General features: G+C 36.8%; 2 protein-coding genes across 5 annotated transcripts in view; both read right to left on the minus strand.

The window, feature by feature from the left end:
- The window catches only part of PAK6 (p21 (RAC1) activated kinase 6), a 66,689-nt gene extending 58,647 nt beyond the window's left edge, over nt 1–8,042 (minus strand). Inside the window, exon 1 of one of the 4 annotated variants that reach the window (XM_058162118.1) lies at nt 8,012–8,042. The gene's annotated coding sequence lies outside the window, so the exon portion shown is untranslated. Of the gene's footprint in view, nt 1–7,902 lie in introns of all 4 variants that reach the window. The other 3 variants (XM_058162115.1, XM_058162111.1, XM_058162112.1) reach the window with 3 other exon arrangements.
- Nucleotides 8,043–16,892: 8,850 nt separating this feature from the next.
- BUB1B (BUB1 mitotic checkpoint serine/threonine kinase B) overlaps nt 16,893–19,254 on the minus strand; it is a 29,934-nt gene continuing 27,572 nt past the window's right edge. Inside the window, 2 exon segments of the mRNA XM_058162110.1 lie at nt 16,893–18,801; nt 18,804–18,946. Coding sequence (XP_058018093.1) covers nt 18,752–18,801; nt 18,804–18,946 — 193 coding nt within the window. The 3' untranslated portion in view covers nt 16,893–18,751.

A 19,254-nucleotide genomic window follows, 5' to 3' on the forward strand; every position in this document is an offset into this window, starting at 1 on the left:
TAGATTACATGGTGCTTTTTTGCATGCTTTATTTATGAAAATATATAGTTACAAATGTACAGCCTTAATTTGAGAAAAGGAGAGTAGCCATACAAGTCATAAAGAGAGTTTGGGAGCTCCTATACATCCTTCCTTAACACTGGAAACAACTCATTAATCCAATATTATCACTTGCTGGTATCCATGTTAGAGAAACTGTACAGAATTGGCTTTGCATATTATGAGAGAAGAGCCTGTTATGACTGACTTTAAGTCTGTCATTTGCACCTCTATAACTGTCTGGTTCGGTTCTGCAACCCAACAAGAAAAACACAGACTTCAGAGGATAATTAGAACTGCAGAAAAAATAATTGCTACCAACCTGCCTTCCATTGATGACCTGTATATTGCACGAATCAAGAAGAGGGCCGTGAAAATATTTGCAGATCCCTCGCATCCTGGACATAAACTGTTTCAACTCCTACCCTCAAAACGACGCTATAGAGCACTGCACACCAGAACAACTAGACACAAGAACAGTTTTTTCCCGAAGGCCATCACTCTGCTAAACAAATAATTCCCTCAACACTGTCAGACTATTTACTGAATCTGCACTACTATTAATCGTTTCATAGTTCCCATCACCAATCTCTTTCCACTTATGACTGTATGACTATAACTTGTTGCTGGCAATCCTTATGATTTATATTGCTATATTGATCATCAATTGTGTTGTAAATGTTGTACCTTGATGAACGTATCTTTTCTTTTATGTACACTGAGAGCATATGCACCAAGACAAATTCCTTGTGTGTCCAATCACACTTGGCCAATAAAATTCTATTCTAAATGAATGCAAATGTTAAAAGTTTTTTTTCTTACACATACAGTATAGATCCTGGCATTATCAAAGGAGCAATTTATTCAAATTATATCTTTGAATTATTCTAAATCTTTAAATTAATCCATAACTCCAAACTCTATATCCCAGTGATGATTACTGTATAGATGAATTACACTGTTTTTGTTATTTCTCACCTTTAAAAAAGTAAAAAATCAAAATAAGAACAAGGCTATTATAAAGCATTCCTAGGAAATTAATTCCTACTTAATAAGATAGAATCTCTAGGGAAAACTTACTTAGCCTAGAGTAATTAAAATGCCATGCATAACTTATTAAATACTACCTCTGATTTAACCTTAAAATATGCATCACAATTTCATCCAATTTTTAACAAGGGATTATATCATAAGCAAAATATTCAATATTTTATTCTTGAATATTTTACCTATGATATAATCATTTGTTAAAAATGGGATGAAAAAGAAATATAAAACACCTTATTAAAATTGTAATTAAGTTGCTAATTTAAAGGCTAAGAAAATATGTGCTTGTCTCACCTAATACTTTTGTAAATTATACTTAGATTTGGGGCATAGTTCATCATGGGCTTTCATGTACAGTTATTAACTTAAATGTGCAAAATAGCCATTTACAGATTACCAATCTTTCTCATCACTTAAATGTCAGATCAAAAATAAATTGTTAAATGGTGACAGCTTGTACCTTCATGTGAGAGAAACCAAACAACAAATGCTGAAAAGTAAAAGTAATAAAAGTAAAATCGCTCCTCAAACTCTTCCAATTTTTCAAAGGGAGTTGATATTTGCACATGTCCTGACAATTACTGGGGACTGATTTCTCTTTTTGCTTGTAGTGTTATTATAATACAGTACTGTTGACCTCAGGTACTGGTCAGTTTTATCACAGGCAAAATGAAGAAAAAACCTGCTGCAGCAGATCTGTATGTCATAAAAAGACATCACAATATTGCTGGATTAGATCCAGATTCATTCATAGACTCAATATAACTTTTGCACTGAAAGTTGCATCTAATTTAAATCCATTAATTCCTGCTACAATCTCTAAGCAAGAACTTACATTTTTACTTAGAAGGAAGGAAAGAGTTGCTTGTGGAATTCTGCACCTTAGGTCCTTAAAAAGCATACTTAGTCGTGAATATTTGGCACCTTAACTGTGGGTGTGTTTGCATTACATATGACAAGAAAACTGCTGCAGTGATTTTCTACTTCTGCTCCTCCCCAACAGGTATTTCAGCTCAGTGTACAGGTAGTCCTCAATTTAAAACCGTAATGGAACCCAAAATTTATGTTGCTAAGTGAGAGATTTATTGAGCTTTACCCCATTTTATGACCACAAGTGAATCACTGCAGCTGTTAAGTTAGTAACATGGTTGTTAAGTGAATCTGGCTTCCCTATTGACTTTGCTTGTCAGAAGGTTACAAAAAGAGATCACATGATCCCAGGACACGGCAACCGTCATAAATATGAGTCAGTTGTCAAGTGTCCAAATTTTGATTTTTTTTTTTTGTTTACATTTATACCCCGCCCTTCTCCGAAGACTCAGGGCGGCTTACAATGTATAGGGCAATAGTCTCATTCTATTTGTATATATTTACAAAGTCAACTTATTGCCCCCCCAACAATCTGGGTCCTCATTTTACCTACCTTATAAAGGATGGAAGGCTGAGTCAACCTTGGGCCGGGCTCGAACCTGCAGTAATTGCAGGCTTTGTGTTCTTAATAACAGGCCTTACCAGGCAGAGCTAAACCGGCCCCTGTGTGACCATGGTAATGCTGCAACGTTGTAAGTATAAAAAATGGTCAGAAGTCAGATTTTTCAGTGCCATTTGAATGTAACGTTGAATGGTCACTAAATAAACTGTTGTAAACCTGTAGAGAGTAGAGTAGAGTAGAATAGAATAGGAACTGAATTTTTTATTGATGTGGTGCACTGTTATTAGATGTGCTGTTGCATGATTTTATATCCAGATCTAGGAAGAGGGAACACCACTAATTAACCCTACTGCATTGGTGTGAATTTATATGCCATGGTTCCAGCAAGCTAACAAAAACAAAAAAAAAGTAATGAATTTGGCTGATGGCTACAGTTTGGTGTAGTGGTTAAAGCACCAGGTTAAAAACGGGGGAACTTTGTGTTCTAATCCTGCCTTCAACATGAAAAGAACTGGGTGACTTTGGTCAGTCACTTTCTCTCATGCCTAGAAAGGAAGCAATGGCAAACCACTTATGAAATTGTGCCAAGAAAACTGCAGGGATTTATCTCTAGGAGTCAATGCTGATTTGAAAACACACATTGGCTGATAGCTGAAGTTCTAACTCATTCAACAAATTCATGGACCATTAGTTAGGCCAGCAACATATCTCGTTTTATAGCGTACACTCAGAATACAGTGACACATACTGTTGTTCCATTTAAATGCTATACTTTAATATAAACTTTAAACTCAAGAAGTGCAGAATATAAAAGGGCTTAGAAACTCCTTTGGTCCAGATGAAGAGAGACAGCCTCTATTTACGGTCCAAGTCATTTACTGCTTAAAGACAAGTACTTACAAAGAACAAGAAATCTAGTGTGGGTGATAAAATAAACAATGATTAACCTAGTGTGGGTAATGCCAAAAATGACTAAGCACAAAGCTGCTAACAACAAAAATTATTTAATAGTTTCTGAGTATAAACAAAACCTAGTTTTGTGCTTTTCTTACTTGGAGTTACCTGTAATATAATTAATGCTTCCAAAGGTTTACCCATAAACATTGTTATTAAGAAGAATAGGGATTATCTTCTGAACTAATGGTTCCCAAGACATTTGTGACAGAAGTGGCCTGTTGTTAACTTTGTAGGAGTAGAATTTACAGCAGGGGGTGGGAGGAGAAAAATCTGATAACTGCATAGAGAATAGGAATTGTGTTTATTAGGAGCTACTAGTAGAAAATTAAATCATTTTCAGCCATGTCTTATTTTGGTATACATATCCTGACACTTATGCTATGGCTGGTGCATATATTTGATATCACCAAGGCAAGAGCTTATGTCAGAATATCTGTTATTGAAAACCGTATAGGTGCCTTGACTCACAACTCTAAGGTTTTCTCCAACCAGATTGTTCCTGTCGCTTTAAACATCCTATGATCATGAGACTTGATTATTCTTTTCCCACAGTTTCCTCCACTACAGTAATTTCTCTGCCCATCTGTTAAGCAGTCAAAGACTATAATTCTGTTTGCTGCATGAATTGGTTTTGTGTTTTAAGGAATTTTTAAAGATATTCTTTGCTTTTGGATGAAATTCTGGCAAGCAACTTTATTTGGGCACTTTCAAAATATATTTCATGGGTATTATATAACAAGATTATGAAATATCCTACACTGGCATCCCTGATGATCAGGAATAAATTGCTAGTCTGTCACTGGCTGAGCCATTCCAGAACAGATAATAAAGCTGGGCAGAGTGCCCTGAACACTGAAAAACTCTTGGCTCTCTTAATTTGACATCATCACAAAACACAAGAAGACTGGGAAGGGCAAGTTAGTGTAGGAGGATTTTGATTCTAGCAATGGAATTGCCTTATAGTCTCCCTGGAACCAGATACAGATAGTCCTTAACTTACAACCACAATTGAGATCACAAATTTTGTTGCTAAGCAAGGCAGTTGTTATGTGAGTCAAACCCGATTTTACAACTTTTTTTGTCTTGGTTGTTTAGCAAATCACTTTAATGCACTGAAGTAAATTATTCTGTCATTAAGCCAATGCAACTTCCCCCCTTGACTTTGCTTGTCAAAAGCTGGCTGGGAAGGTCATAAAAGGTGATCATGCGGCCCTGGGATGCTGCAACCAACCTAAATACACACTGGATGCCAAGTACCTGAATTTTGAGCACCTGATTGTGGGGACTGTAAATGTGAGGACCAGTTGTATATCACTTTTTTCAGTGCCATTGTAACTCTGAACGTCATTAAATGAATGTTTGTAAGTCAAGGACTGCCTGTATCCTAATATTTCCCTCATGTTTGACAGTTTATGACAACAATCCTAGTCTTGTAGCTTTTGTGGAAACCCTCTAACAAAGTTAATAGTTCAATGGCAAAACAAATCACCAATGAACGTTTGACATATTTTATCAAAATTCAAAAATTTCTATTCCCTGAATTGCATTTAAACTTTAAACTTTCTTCCTGTTTCTGTCAGTTACAAACTCACCTTATTGTTATATTCATGTGTGTACCTGTTTTTCACACCTTCTCCTGGGTGTTATTATTCATGGCTCCTTCAGGAGATGTTGCTCTTACTCATTCCTTGATATGAAGGGCTTTTAATAATCCATGCTCTAATTTCCTGTATTTCACCAGTACTGGTAACTTCCTGTAACCTCTAATTTCCTGTATTTCACCAGTACCTAATATTGACAATGCCGGTAACTGACAGGCAATATCAATATTAATTAAAACATACCTGCATTTTGTTTATCAAACGTTTGTGTCCATGAAAATATTAACACTGTTAATTGGCCAGCTCTCTTTAATTAAGGAAAGAGATATAAACAGAGAAAGTGCTAAAATACAGAAAAGAAATATAGAAACTGTTTAATATGTATGTTAGACATGTTCAGTATTTAATATTTTGAGTTACTTTTTTTGATTTCTAGCTGCAAAACCAAGGATGGAGATTTTATATACATGTAATAGTTATGCTATGAAAATTTCAAGAACATCTTTGGATTTTCTGCATAAGAAGCTGTACCAATGAAGTTTCCTATTCTGTATATTTATTTAAAAAAATATAGGAGCTAGCTAGTCATTCCAATTCTGCTTGTCTTCTCAGGTACTTTGAGCTTTTGAGACCCCTCAGCCTCATTGGATCACAGATCTTACAATATATGAGGTAACCCAACAAATTGGGAACTGCTGCTCATGAAATTTCACCATGTTACAAAACTCATTTGTAAACCAATGCAATTTATTTAGAATTTACCTTAAACAAAACACAACTGAAAACCAATGGAAAAGAATGATTAGGGGCAACATGATAAAAGTGTTCCAATATTTGAGGGGTCACTTATTTCCAAACCACCAGAAGGCAAGGCAAGAAGCAATGTATGGAAACTAATCAAGGAGAAAGCAATCCAGAACTAAAGAGAAATTTCCTGACAATGAGAAAAATTAACCAGTGGAACAACTTGCCTTCAGAAGTTATGAGTGCTCCACTATTGAACAGCCATTTGTCTGAAATGGTATAAATAGGGTCTCCTGCTTGAGCAGGGGTTGGACTAGATAGAACACTTCCAAGGCCTCTTTCAACTCTTAGTCTGAATTCTGGAATGTTTTGCTACATTAATATGTTTATAGTACAAAAAGACACAAATTAGATATTTGTCTCCTTTTCCTTTGTCCTGATGATTTGAAAAATACTCTTAACATCTGAAAGTGTATTACTGGATATGCGGTGCAAGTAAAATTGGAGGGAATTTCTATTTCTAATTATTCCTAAGGCTGTAAAGAGATATTATATTCAAATAAAAGATCTTGATTTCCACGTGATTAAAAAAACTATTTGTACTCTTGTACTCTCTATAAAACATCATACAGGATCATTATATATCTGAATCTGACAGCTAGTTTTCACAATTATCCACCAGTAATATTTTCGCAATATCATAGTTTTATACATATAGGGCAAATCTCAAAGGCTTTTTTCATTGAGGAAGGGTCTAAATTTTGCAAGATATTTTATATAAATATACATTTCAGAAAAGTTCAAACTGAGCAGCATATTCACACAGAAGATGACAATATAGCTCTCAACTTTTCATTTTTCAAATATTAACAAATATTAAGATTTCAGAATTCAGTGCACAAATTAATAAATGTGTTAGTTCATGCTCCAAATAAATTCTTCCTAAATCAACCAATATTTGTCAAATATATATTACTACATAGGAAACAACTAAATAATTAGCTACTTGTTTTCAGGACATACATTCTTTGGGATCTGTTCCCTTTGCACACCTACCTGCACTAAATAGACTACTTTTTTTCTGACAAGAATTTAATTAGAAAATCTAAGAACTAAGAGATGGAGAGTTTCAAATAGATACTGAGATTTCAGCATATTTACTAATAGCAATACCCCCCCCCAATATTTCAATAAAATCATTATGCAGAAATGCATGTTTAAATATTTAATCAAAGCATGATAGTAAAGCTTCAGAAATTGCCAAATTCGCAGTCACAACCACCCACCGTTTACGGTACTTCTCTGATGTACAAATAAAGAGGCTCCAAGTGTTCCCCCCCACCAAACTTGGCTACTTAAAAATGCCAACTTCAATTCCTAATAGTACCCGGCCATGGAATTCTGTTAATGGAAATCTACACATCTCCAAGTTGCCAAGTTTGAAAAACACTGCTCTAAATGCACCCTTGTTTGTGATTCCTTGTATATCTAGGCACATCACAATTCTTATCTAAAGTTCCCACCCAAGGTTTGGGGTTAGGGTGTTTCTTCAGGAAACTATCCCTATTCCCGCTTGGTTAAAGCTACACCAGGTTTCCTGGCATTAAAAGCCTTACCTTTTCCCTCCACTCGTTGGAAGTTATAAATTGGGGGGAAAAATGCGGCTCCTATTGGCTAATTCAAATGCTTAATCTGAAGAGGAAGTGTGAGAGTACCGTCCTCATGCATCTTCTGGAATGCTGGCAGGTTAGATGATTTCAACCCTTATTCTGCCTTTCTCTGTCTCTCACACACTCAAACACACACCCAGCGCGGTCCCCAATGAAATTAAAAGCCGAAATAACAGTGCTACTCTCAGAGAGAGAGAGAGAGAGAGAGAGGGAGAGGGAGAGAGAGAGAGAGTAAACCGTAATAGGAGCAATGAAATTGTCCTTTTCCCCACAACTCTCTTCATTAGCTGAAGTGACACCTCTTGTATAACATGAGAGGGGAGGACCCTCACGCAGAAATTTGGAGCAGAAGCCCGTCCCCCCTCAAAGCAGCCAAAGCAAGAGATTCCCAAAGGTAACAGAAGTGCTTTACCACAGGTCGAAGAAGCACACAGGTCACGGTACAGACAGGTGAGGGGATGAGTCTTCCGGTAAGTCCAGAAATCAGTTTAAGCTCATCGTGGAGAAAACCAGGATCTTACCTTAGAGACAAGACGAGCTGCTTCTGAGCTGATCTGCTGGGTCCCTCCTCCCGGGACTGCAGGCTGCTGCTTGTTTTAGGAGGAGGGAAACATCCTGTGCTTCAGGCAAACATTCTCCAGGATTTCATCTCCTGAGCTTCGGAGATACTCTGGTTCAGCTTTATCCTTGGCTCACGCATCCCTGAGCATCCTTCTCTCTGCAGCTGCTTCCTACCAGCATTCCCTTGTGCCAACCAGCCAGCTGCTGTGTGGGAGGCATTATGAAAATGCCAGGCGCCCCCTCTCCCAGGCAAGTGGTGAAAAGGGAAAAAGGAAGGGGGAAAAGAAACAAAACACAAAAGTTTCCTTTGGGAAGGATGGGCCAGAGTGATACATCAGGTGTTTTTGTTTACCTCGACTAACCCCTTTTCGTCTCTGTCATTCAATTGTCTCTGTGCCCATTTAACAGATATGAAAACAGGTGGTATGTTCAAATAGTGGTGACTGAGTTGCTTCAAGTCACCAGTCGGGAAACAACTAGCCTTCCTTGTAGATGTGCACTTTACTTTGCCTAGATTTTGCACATAGCTTCCTGGTAAAATTTTCGCACTACTTCCCAAAGAAACCCTAACTGATTTTCATGGGCAAAATAGAAGAATAAGCGGGATTCCCTTTAATCAATTTTGTCCAAGTTAGAACATCGTCACATGGTTTGGAGCCTTTTCCCACTACTGAGCTCAAATGCTTTCCACCCATCCTTGAGTAAGCAAAAATAAAAATGATTTGATTTGTGCTACCACATTTATTTTTGACTCCTAGAAACCTCACACATTTTCTCCATGACCTTCTGTCCCTAACCTAGTTCTTCAGGTCTTCCAACACTGCACTCGTCACCACTGTAATTGAGTCTATTCATCTCAGTACTGGTCATCCTCTTTTCTTTCCTTCCACCTTCCAGCCTCAGAGGTTTTCCCACTTGAAATGTTTTGTCCCATTGCAGAGTCTTGTCCTATATCTATTGTCTATGTTGTAGTTCTCATAGCCAGCTGGACTTCCCTCTATGGTCACAGGTGCAAAACCTAATAGATTTCACGCACTTTGAGGGTACTTTTGGACAGTATGGATTAAGGAGGAAATATATTGGTATAATTAAAGTTACCTAAGGCTGGAGATGAAATGGAAGGGGGTGCATAATACTTGCAAGAAGGAGAATGGCTATATTGGGTCTGTTAACTATAAATTATTACTGAGAACAAGCCTAGATTTCCTTGTGTATTTCCTATTATTTATTTTATGTTTTGTATCCATACTGGAGAAAGACTTCCCTGCAACCTCCTTAAGGCACCTTCATTTATTGAGGGATAATACTGTAGAAAAAATAGAGCAAGGGAATGAAAGGAAGAATGGAAGAATAAATCCTTTTCGCTGATCTTCTCCCGATGATTTAAATTACAACTTTCATAATCTCCATCAGATCTAATGACTAAGTCAGTTTATCTCATATTTTGAGAACATAGACTTCCATTATTAACTATGATGACAAAAATATTACAATATGTGCAAGGCAAACTCCACCCTTCATTGCCTGCACCCTGACTTTGAACACAAATACTTAAGTGTTTGCATGTTTGCATGACTATGCTACATTGCATGTGTTATCAGTTGCAACTCTTTAGCCCCCTTCTGGTGCCTATGATATCAAATGAATGCAGCAACATCCATTTATAAACTGCAAAGATTAACACACTTTATAAAATGCTATTGTAGCAGCCACAAATATTTTTCATGTGATTCAAGATAAGAATATTTCTTTTGTCATGAAAACATTGTCTTGTACTGTCATACTGAATAAACAGAATGTACACGCATAGTGGGATAAGTGCATATGTATGTAGGGGATACTTTTCCTTCTGTGGAAGAACCATGTCACATCTACATGACATTTCTCATTGATTAGCTATGCATTGGTGGAAACCATTTAATATAAAGGCAATATCCTCAACAGATAAACTTTTATGGCCTCAGAAGCAAAGCATCATTGGACTGGTTAGTTTTAAGACAGCAGGCTACCAGGGAATGCCATAGCTTTACTCTAAACTAGAAAGTCATATCCAGGGGAAAAAGCTTTGATATTTACGTACCTAGAAACAAGGTCTCATGTGGCAATGTCCCCAACCTCCTTCTAGGATACATAAAAATTGAAAATAGAAGTTGGAAAATAACATTGTCACATCCACTCCAAAACCTATAAGTTTGGAATCCCTTGCCTGAAACAACTATTTGGATACTTCATGGATACTTCATGGAAAAGCCTGTCCTATGATTTTTAGATTGACAGATGACCTTTTGCAAAAATATGTTATCTCTGTAATTCCAGTAATTACTCACTATAACTCTGTTCCCCTGGCTTACAAACCTAAAGTAGAAATGGGGGAGCCAAATTAATTACATATTAAAATTAGAGTTAATGTAGTGCTGCAAGAAAAAAAAAAGAAACATCTGATTCATGATATGGACTGAACCAGGAGGCTTAGCGGTATGTTCATATGTGGAATATAAGTACACTCAAATATATGTAGGCATTATGCCAAAATAATTGGTTCCTCATGTCAAGTCAAACTCAGTAAACATGCCAGGAAATAATTATTTTAATTATCCATACACAAAATATTTACAACAGTATCAGTTTTTGTGTGGGATACTTCCACATAAGGACTTTGCCACTTCAGAATCCCTCTTAGCCTCCCTAATCTCATGACATAAACATTATCTTATTTCTGGTTTAACTTTAATATATTTGAAATCACTATTAAACTAGTATTTGAAACAATGTTAGTGTGTGGAACTTCTGCCCAGTCTGCTGAAACTCTTGTCTCGTCCCATCTTCTGCTCCAGGACTTCAACCATCCTAGCGTGTCTTTCAAAGAAATTGTATGACTTTGCTGTTTCCTCTCAGAGGCAGAATTCTGATTTTATATTTATGTCATCATTAGTGAGACAAATGGATACTGTAAATAGTAAGAATAAGTATGACAAACTGCTAAGTAACTCTAGAATGGGACTAAGCAGAGATCCACAAATTCTTCAGTTCATTGACCCCTTTGTAAAGTTTCAGATAGTTAATTAACCCCCAAACATTCATCATATGAAAATAATTTAATAACTACCACTTTATCTAATACTACTACTACTACTACTACTATTATTATTATTATTATTATTATTAATAATAATAATAATAATAATAATAATAATAATAATAATAATCCCTTGTATAGACCTATCAAATCTTAGAGGTCAATACTGACCTCTTTGGAGAACCCTGGAATATGCTCCTAGCTATCCACTTTGTAAGATCAGAGGAAGAGAATATGATCACAAGAAGTCTTTAATCTCCTTTCAGGAATTCAGAAGTGCAAATGGTGACAAATGTTGAAGTGTTTTCAGATTTCTTATGTTTTCTTAGAAGAAATGAATCAGCAAATATTGGATCCAGAGAAAGCATCAGCTTCAAAAAATAAAATAAAATAAAACTTCTGTTTCCAGTTTTTTGTTTAATATAATTTCCTAATTTCCATTTCTATAAATGCACATTTTTATGGGCCTATAATGATGCTTGATAATTATCCGAATCTGACGGTAAAAGATGACAAAGAGAGAAATAACATTGCAGAAAAAGAAATAGAACTGAAGGCAATAAATTAGTGAGGGAGAACTTAAGAATAAGTCATTCTCAAGCCTTCTGCTTAGTCACCTGTGCATATTTTCTTCAAACCCATGAAAGTTAGTATAGATGCCCACCTAATCTGTCATTTTGACAAAGATAGTTATTAAAGAACAACCAGAAGGGAAAAAAAAGTTTCCTAAAAACTGTAATAACAGAATCAACCTTTCCAACGTTGACAGTTCTTCATTGCCAGGACTCCTCCTACACCTTAGCCCTCATTGTTTAATTTCTCAGTTAATCACAAATCGATAAAGCATTGCATTTTCTAAATGTTGCCTGGTAATTTTGACCTCGTGGGAAGTTGCTATGGGAAAGAAGTTGATGTCATTAGCACAAAAAGCACTGAATTTACACATACAACAGGAACAGGGCTATTTATACAGAACATTTTACCCTAGCCTCCCTCTTTCAGTTCTGTGATAAAGGGAAGAGCAGCGAATTTCCTCAGTCCTGTCTGAGATGGATTTTGTCAAGAAATGCTCTGAATTCATGCAGAGCAAAGGACAGAAGGTTGGGGTCATTTAGCAGACTTTTCAGGCATATTTATCTACTTAAGTCTATGCTTTTCTAATAGTAACCTTGAAAGATTCCAGAACCTTTCCTTAAAGTGTGTAAGGCAGTGTTGTATTATTGACCATTCACAAATAATTGAACTTCACACACCCACTACTTGTAGCTGTTTTCTTATGTCCTTACACATCTTGTCCTGTGAACAAGTGTTAGGATGCAAGGGTTAAAAAAAAGACATGGGATTAAATCCTGTGCTTGAAAAGCAAGATCACAAATTATTTTTTAAATAATGGAGACTCCCAGTATGGACATTACAGTGTCTGAAATTCAAACTTTGGGGATAAAACTAATTCACTCATTAGGACCTTTACACATAATTATATGCTTTCCTCCAGTATTCTTCCCGAGTGGTAGTCTGGCACCAAGATGAAGATACTGTCGTGAGGATATGTCTTCAATGCCATCTCAGCAAGAAGAGTATGCTACCCAATTTTACTCCCATTGTTGTTTTTTGAACTTGGCACATTACTCAGAATTCTATCCAGTGCTGAAAAGCTAAGAACTGCTTAATTTTTCTATATGTTGTTGATCGTATTCCAAGTTGGAAGTGTCAGTTTTAAATGCATTTCGAAGTCAGTGAGTAACTATTTGTTTCGTTTTCCTAGATGTTCCTGGAAAAGTTCTAGGTGCAACCTGAAATCATCTTAGTACCTGACAGATCCTAATTTGTATGTCTGCAGTCTACTCCCATATTTCATCATACTATACTGTAAGTAAATACAGATTGTAGCTTGAATATTAGGCACTTTTCCCTTTCCATTCCTTTCCTTATGCTTTTCCCTCTGTCCTTGAGGGAAAATATTCTACCACTAATACTATCTTTAAAATTTTAAGTTGGTATAGAGATGTGGATCGTCCTGTAATATTTTCTGCCTTCAGATCTGAATCTGCCTTCAGTCAGTCTTATCACACTTTCGTTTAGCATATGGCCCAGCAGCAGAACACGAATGGAACGGCATTTTTTGTAACCTAGTTACATTTCATCCATGATCTGGTCTCTGACTTCCTGATTTCTGTCAATAAACTTTTAGCTATAGTTGACCAACACCATCTAATATTAGCAGAGCTTGCACGTTTGTGTGGTGGTTAAGGCAGCGGACTAGAAATTGGGAGACCATGACTTCTAGTCCCGCCTTAGGCATGAAGCCAACTGAATGACCTTGAACCAGTCACTCCCTCTCAGCCCTAGAAAGGTGGCAACGGCAAGCCACTTATGAAATCTTGCCAAGGAACCTGCAGTTAATGATTATAATGATTAATGATTAATCATAATGATGATTGAAACTAATTAACTGCAGTTCCAAAATTATTGAAATTTTCAAAACCGGTTTCATGTAGTGGTTAAGGCATCAGGCTAGAAAATGGTAGGCTGTGATTCTGATCCTGCCTTAGGCACAAAGTCAGCTGAGTGACCTTGGGCTAGTCACTTTCCCTCAGGTCTAGGAAGGAGGCAATGGCAAACTACTTCTGAAAAACCTTGCCAGGAGAACAGCAGGGATTTGTCCAGGCAGTCCATGAATCGGAAACAATTAAATGAAAGAAAAAAAAATAGTTGATCAGCACCATCCAATATTAGTACCATTAGAAAGACATCAGCACATAACATGAGAAACTAAAGGAAAAGAGTGAAATCTTCTGAGTTGGTAATCTGAGAGTCCTTCCACAGTACAATAGAATGTTTCCTAAATAATCTTATCCATGAGTCAGTAGACACTTGGTATAATACAGTTCTCCAGTGCTCACTGCCTACAGCTAAATGATAATTTTAACCTTCAGAAAGAAACAGCCTAGATAACTGGCAAAAAATATAACTGTCTTAAATCAGATAGTCAAGTATTAGTCCATGCAGGAGACTCAGGGAGTGTTTCCTATTTTAGTAAGCAGTAGTGCACATCAAACACAACAACTTAGTCAAAGGCTAGAGTTGAATATTTATTAATAGGGGAATGAATATAAGTTCAGAGATAGCTACATAAAACATTTTTAAACACAAACAGAACTTTTGTAGGTGTCAGACATTTTTAAAAATATGGTTCATCTATTAAGGCAGAGAGATTTTCTTTTTAAATTCCATCATTAGATAATGATTGGGTCATATGGATGGAAAAAACCTTGGAGGCCTTCTAGTCTAAACCTTTGCCCAAGGCAGGAGTCTTCATATCAACTCTAACAAATGATTACCCAATCTGTACTTGAAAATCTTGTGATGGAGCACTGACCTCAGGAGGCAAGTTATTCCACTGCTTAATAGTTCTATGAGGAAATATTTCCAGGTTGTATCTCCCTTTGATAAACTGTCATCCATTGCTTCTTGTGCAACCATTAGATACTAGAGAGAATAAAATGATGCCCTCTTCCCTGGCAGACCTTCAAGTATTGGAAGACTGCTATCATGTCTCCCCTCAGTTTTCTCTTCATAAAGCTAAATATATCAAGCTTCTTTAATCATTCTTTATAGAATTTCATCTATAGCCCCTATATCACATTTTTTAAAACATAAATTAGATTTTAATCATTTGAGGCCAATGGTACAGTCTCTGGTTGTTACATGCCTGAACACAGTAAATGAATCTGTAGTACTTAAAAGAATTATGCATAACACTGCAGCAATTGGTTGAATGCCAGCAATAAACTAAATTTGTGTTTAGGGTATATTGCGGTTCCTCAGCTCTCCTCCACAACTACTTATGAAGATGAACACTTTTTAAATAGTGTTTTCTTCTTTTAAAATCCGTAAACATGTGCTTTGAAAAGAAACATACATTCATAATTTGTCACTGAATGAGAGGAAAAAAAAGAACCCCTAGGACAAGCTTTGATAGTAAAGAATCTTTTATAAAACTTGTATGTAGGATATATACTTACCCATGCAAATGAAATTAGAGAGGTGGTTAGAACTTCTCTGTTGTGGGGCCCCACAAGTAGAATCACTTGGAGGCATTCCCTGAGCCTCCATTGAAATCGTATCAAGGACTTCTTCCCAGGTATTTGTAGAGTATAAGTTTTGAATTTAAGAGTTTGTATGCTGGAGATTTGTTTTAGAATAGAATAGAATAGAATTTTTTATTGGCCAAGTGTAATTGGACACACAAGGAATTTGTCTTGGTGCATATGCTCTCAGTGTACATAAAATGACAAGATACGTTCATTTTAATTTATTTTAATGTATTTTCCTATGCCATCTATCATTGCTTTCCTATTCGTTAATAATGTTTTAAATCATTTTGTAATCAATCCAGAATGCCAAGTGGGATCATGTGTTTATGATCATGCATTCAGGTATATGTCCTGCTGAATCAGGCCCAGGCATATCTTAATCTAGGACTTTGTTACAGTGGCCAGATGCTGAAGGTTCGTGTGAGGAAATGAAGCAGTCTCCCTTTCCAACCACTATTTGTCTGCAACTGGTACCAGGTCCTTAACTTAACCTTTTATTTAGTGACATTTGAAGTTACAACGGCACTGAAAAAAGTGACTTGATTATTTCCCACACAACCGTTGCATCTCTGTGATCACATGATCAAAATGAGGATATTCGTTAACTGGTTCATATTTATGATGTTTGCCGTATCCCAGGGTCATGTGATCCACCTTTTGTGATCTTCTGACCAAAAGTGTCAATGGGGAAGCCAGATTCACTTTACAACTGTGTTACTAATTTAATTGCATTGATTCACTTAACAACTGTGGCAAGAATGATTATAAAATGGGGCAAAACTCATAACAAACGTCTCACTTAGCAACATAAATTTCGGGGTCAATTGTAACCGTAAGTCAACAACTACCTGCATTTGAAGCATGTTGCCCATGACCTGGAGATAATTTCTTTCTCAAGACTAATAGACCCTGCAAACCTGCCCCCCCTCCCCCAAATTATCTTCTCTAAAGTAATTGAATTTATTGGCCAACACAATATCTTGTGGTAGTGAAGTTTAGGACTCTAGCTTTAAAATCAGCTGAGAAAGATCATTTAGGTACCGATATATAGTCACAGAAAGTCAGATATTTGTGCTCCCATATATTGGTTGCCCACTTTTATACGTTTTCTTTTCTACTTTTTTCAAATGTAGTGACTAAGTGTGCATGTTGTTTCAGACACAATATGTATCACATATAAAGATCTCTTTAGTTACAGAGAGCTGATGCCCCATATCAGTTACTGTATATAGGAATTTACGGAATTTTTTTGCCCAAAATACATGTTATAGTTAATTAAATGGAACTGTATTGGCCATTTGGTTGGCCATTAACCCAGAGAGCTTTCTAAAGTTTTCACAACATCGTTTTTAATCACTTTGCATAGATTGGTATCATCGCCAAATCTAACCTGCTTACTGCTTATCATAAGTCAAGGTAACTATCAACTGGCTAAGAAGCAGTTTATATATTCTATACAGAATTTCAAGGACTCCATTCCTACTTTCCTCCAGTAAGAAAACAGCCAGTAAATATTTACATTTTTCCTTTAACCAATTAGCAATCCATAAAAGGACAGGTCTTTGTCAAATATTTTGAAAGACCAAATGTACAATATTGAACACATTCTTCTACATCCACATGTGGACACGTTTGATGAGATCTGTGCTAAAACAAAAGAATACTTTATTTATTTGATTTTTATACCACCCTTCTCCTGAAGGACTCAGGGAGGTTTACAGCCAAAATAAAACAACAGAGACATAAACAAAAATTAAAACATTTCAAAAAACTGATTCTAAAATTGGCCATAATAAGTTAAAACTATCATAAAAACCCTCATAAAACCCCCCAATTAAAAATTTCGTTAGGCCAGCCCCGCACAGTGGAACAAAAAGGTCTTAAGCTCGCGTTTGAAGGTCCGGAGGTCGGGAAGTTGGCGTAACCCTGTAGGCAGCTCATTCCAAAGGGCAGGAGCCCCCACAGAGAAGGCCCTCCCCCTGGGGGTCGCCAGTCGGCATTGCTTGACTGACGGCATCCTGAGGAGGCCCTCCCTATGGGAGCGCACAGGTAGATAGGAGGCTGTTGGTGGGAGTAGGCGGTCCCGTAAGTAACCCAGTCCTATGCCATGGAGCGCTTTAAAGATGATAACCAACACCTTGAATTGCACCCGGAAGACCACCGGCAGCCAGTGCAGCTTGTGCAGGAGGTGTTACATGGAAGCATCGTGGTGCTCCCTCTATTATCCGCGCAGCCTCATTCTGGACCAGCTGGAGCCTCTTGGTGCTCTTCAAGGGGAGCCCCATGTAGAGAGCATTGCAGTAGTCCAGGCGGGAAGTGACAAGGGCATGAGTGACCGTGCGTAGGGAATCCAGGTCTAGGAAGGGACGCAACTGGCGTCCAGAAAATGCAAAGATATTTTTAAGATAGTCAAGTTATTTGCTCTTGACCAACTTCTACGTATTCTTATAGCAAGAAAATAATCTGCACCGCTGGAAACTATTATTATAATATGCACTGGGGCCAGTCATTATCATAGGATCATTTACTACTATGATGGGCCTCTGCCATCAATTTAGTTCATTGTTACTAACTAAATTTCAGTGAAAAATATCCAGGGATGAGATCCAAACAATCTTCTAGAGCAATCACCACAGGAAAGATTAAGCTGCTGTAGAATAAGTGTTGGCAGCAGTACTACATAAGATTGGCATGTTCTCTACTAGCAGATTGCAGCTTCCATCTATGGTCAAATGTAGAAATATATCCTATCATTTTATACGTACAGAATGACCTGTACAAATATATACACTTTAGAATTCCAAATGAATTTATTAATATTTGAGGAAAAAATTCCCCGGTAATCAATGATCTAATGCTGCTACTGACGTAAACACTACAGCTCAAAGTAGAATTTTCTTCATGATACAAATAGCAGCTATAGGTGGCAGAAGTGGGGGCAGTAGTAATGCAGACGCAAAAGAATAATTTCCCCTTTCCCTTCCACTAAAAGTAGGGAAATGCCAATTATGTAACTAACATCAAAGAGCTGGCATTTTGCCTCTTGCAGGATTTTTTTGGTACAGTTTCTGAACATGTTCAGATACCAAGCTTTGTTTAAAGAACCTAGCAATCCAAATAGCTGCAAAAACTAGAAATAGTGTCAACATTTTTCATTTATCCAATAATTCTTGAAATTTTCATGGTGGCAACAAAACAGTTTTACTGAACAGTGGTTACACAGAAAGAAGACAAACAAGTAAGGAATTTACAACAGTTTAAGGATGAAAAAGTTAAGATACTACAAAGCAGTCAATTCTGGACATTTATAGAGAAGCAAGCATAGAATATTGCCAATGGATAACAATTATACAGATTCTTAAGGCATCAGCTAAGCTTCATTTGACAACCTATGAGTAAATAATTGTGAAAAATGTTCCTATTGTTTACACATCTAGCAGAACTAAGATCAAGCATCAGCTTTCATTTGCCTTGGGTGATACAGAGGGAAGTAGAAAAGTAGGGAAATATTAAGAGGGGCATTTTCTCTATGTCAGAATCATGTCTCCAACACGAGTGAAGTCTTCCAGCTTTGTATGAAATCACAAAGGTGTTTGGGGAAAGAACTATCAAAGGAACTGCTCAGCTCTTCTCTGAGATCTTGCAGAAGCAGCACAGTAGATTTCCCATTTGTATTCAGAATTTTGTCAAAGAATGTATTCCACAAATCACCATCGGTTGACCTAAACAAGAAGAAAAAAGCACTTTTTTGAGAATATTCTGCATACTGCCACTTCTAGATTCTTGTATAAATTTGTATTTTCTCAGTTGTCCTCAAATGCAGCCATAAAGTTCTCACCTAGATGTACATGCTTTATTAATTTCATAAACCACATTATAAGACCTATGTGGTCGCTAAATACGATGGAATATAAAGGATCTTTGAAAGCACTGAAATCATTATATTTGTGGATGTTATACCTTCTACTCATTAAGAAAGAAAAATTAAAAGCTGGCACAAGAAGTACCATATTTTTTGGACTATAAGACA

This window comes from Ahaetulla prasina, chromosome 1 (assembly GCF_028640845.1).
Source record: "Ahaetulla prasina isolate Xishuangbanna chromosome 1, ASM2864084v1, whole genome shotgun sequence".
Taxonomy (NCBI): Eukaryota; Metazoa; Chordata; class Lepidosauria; order Squamata; family Colubridae; genus Ahaetulla; species Ahaetulla prasina.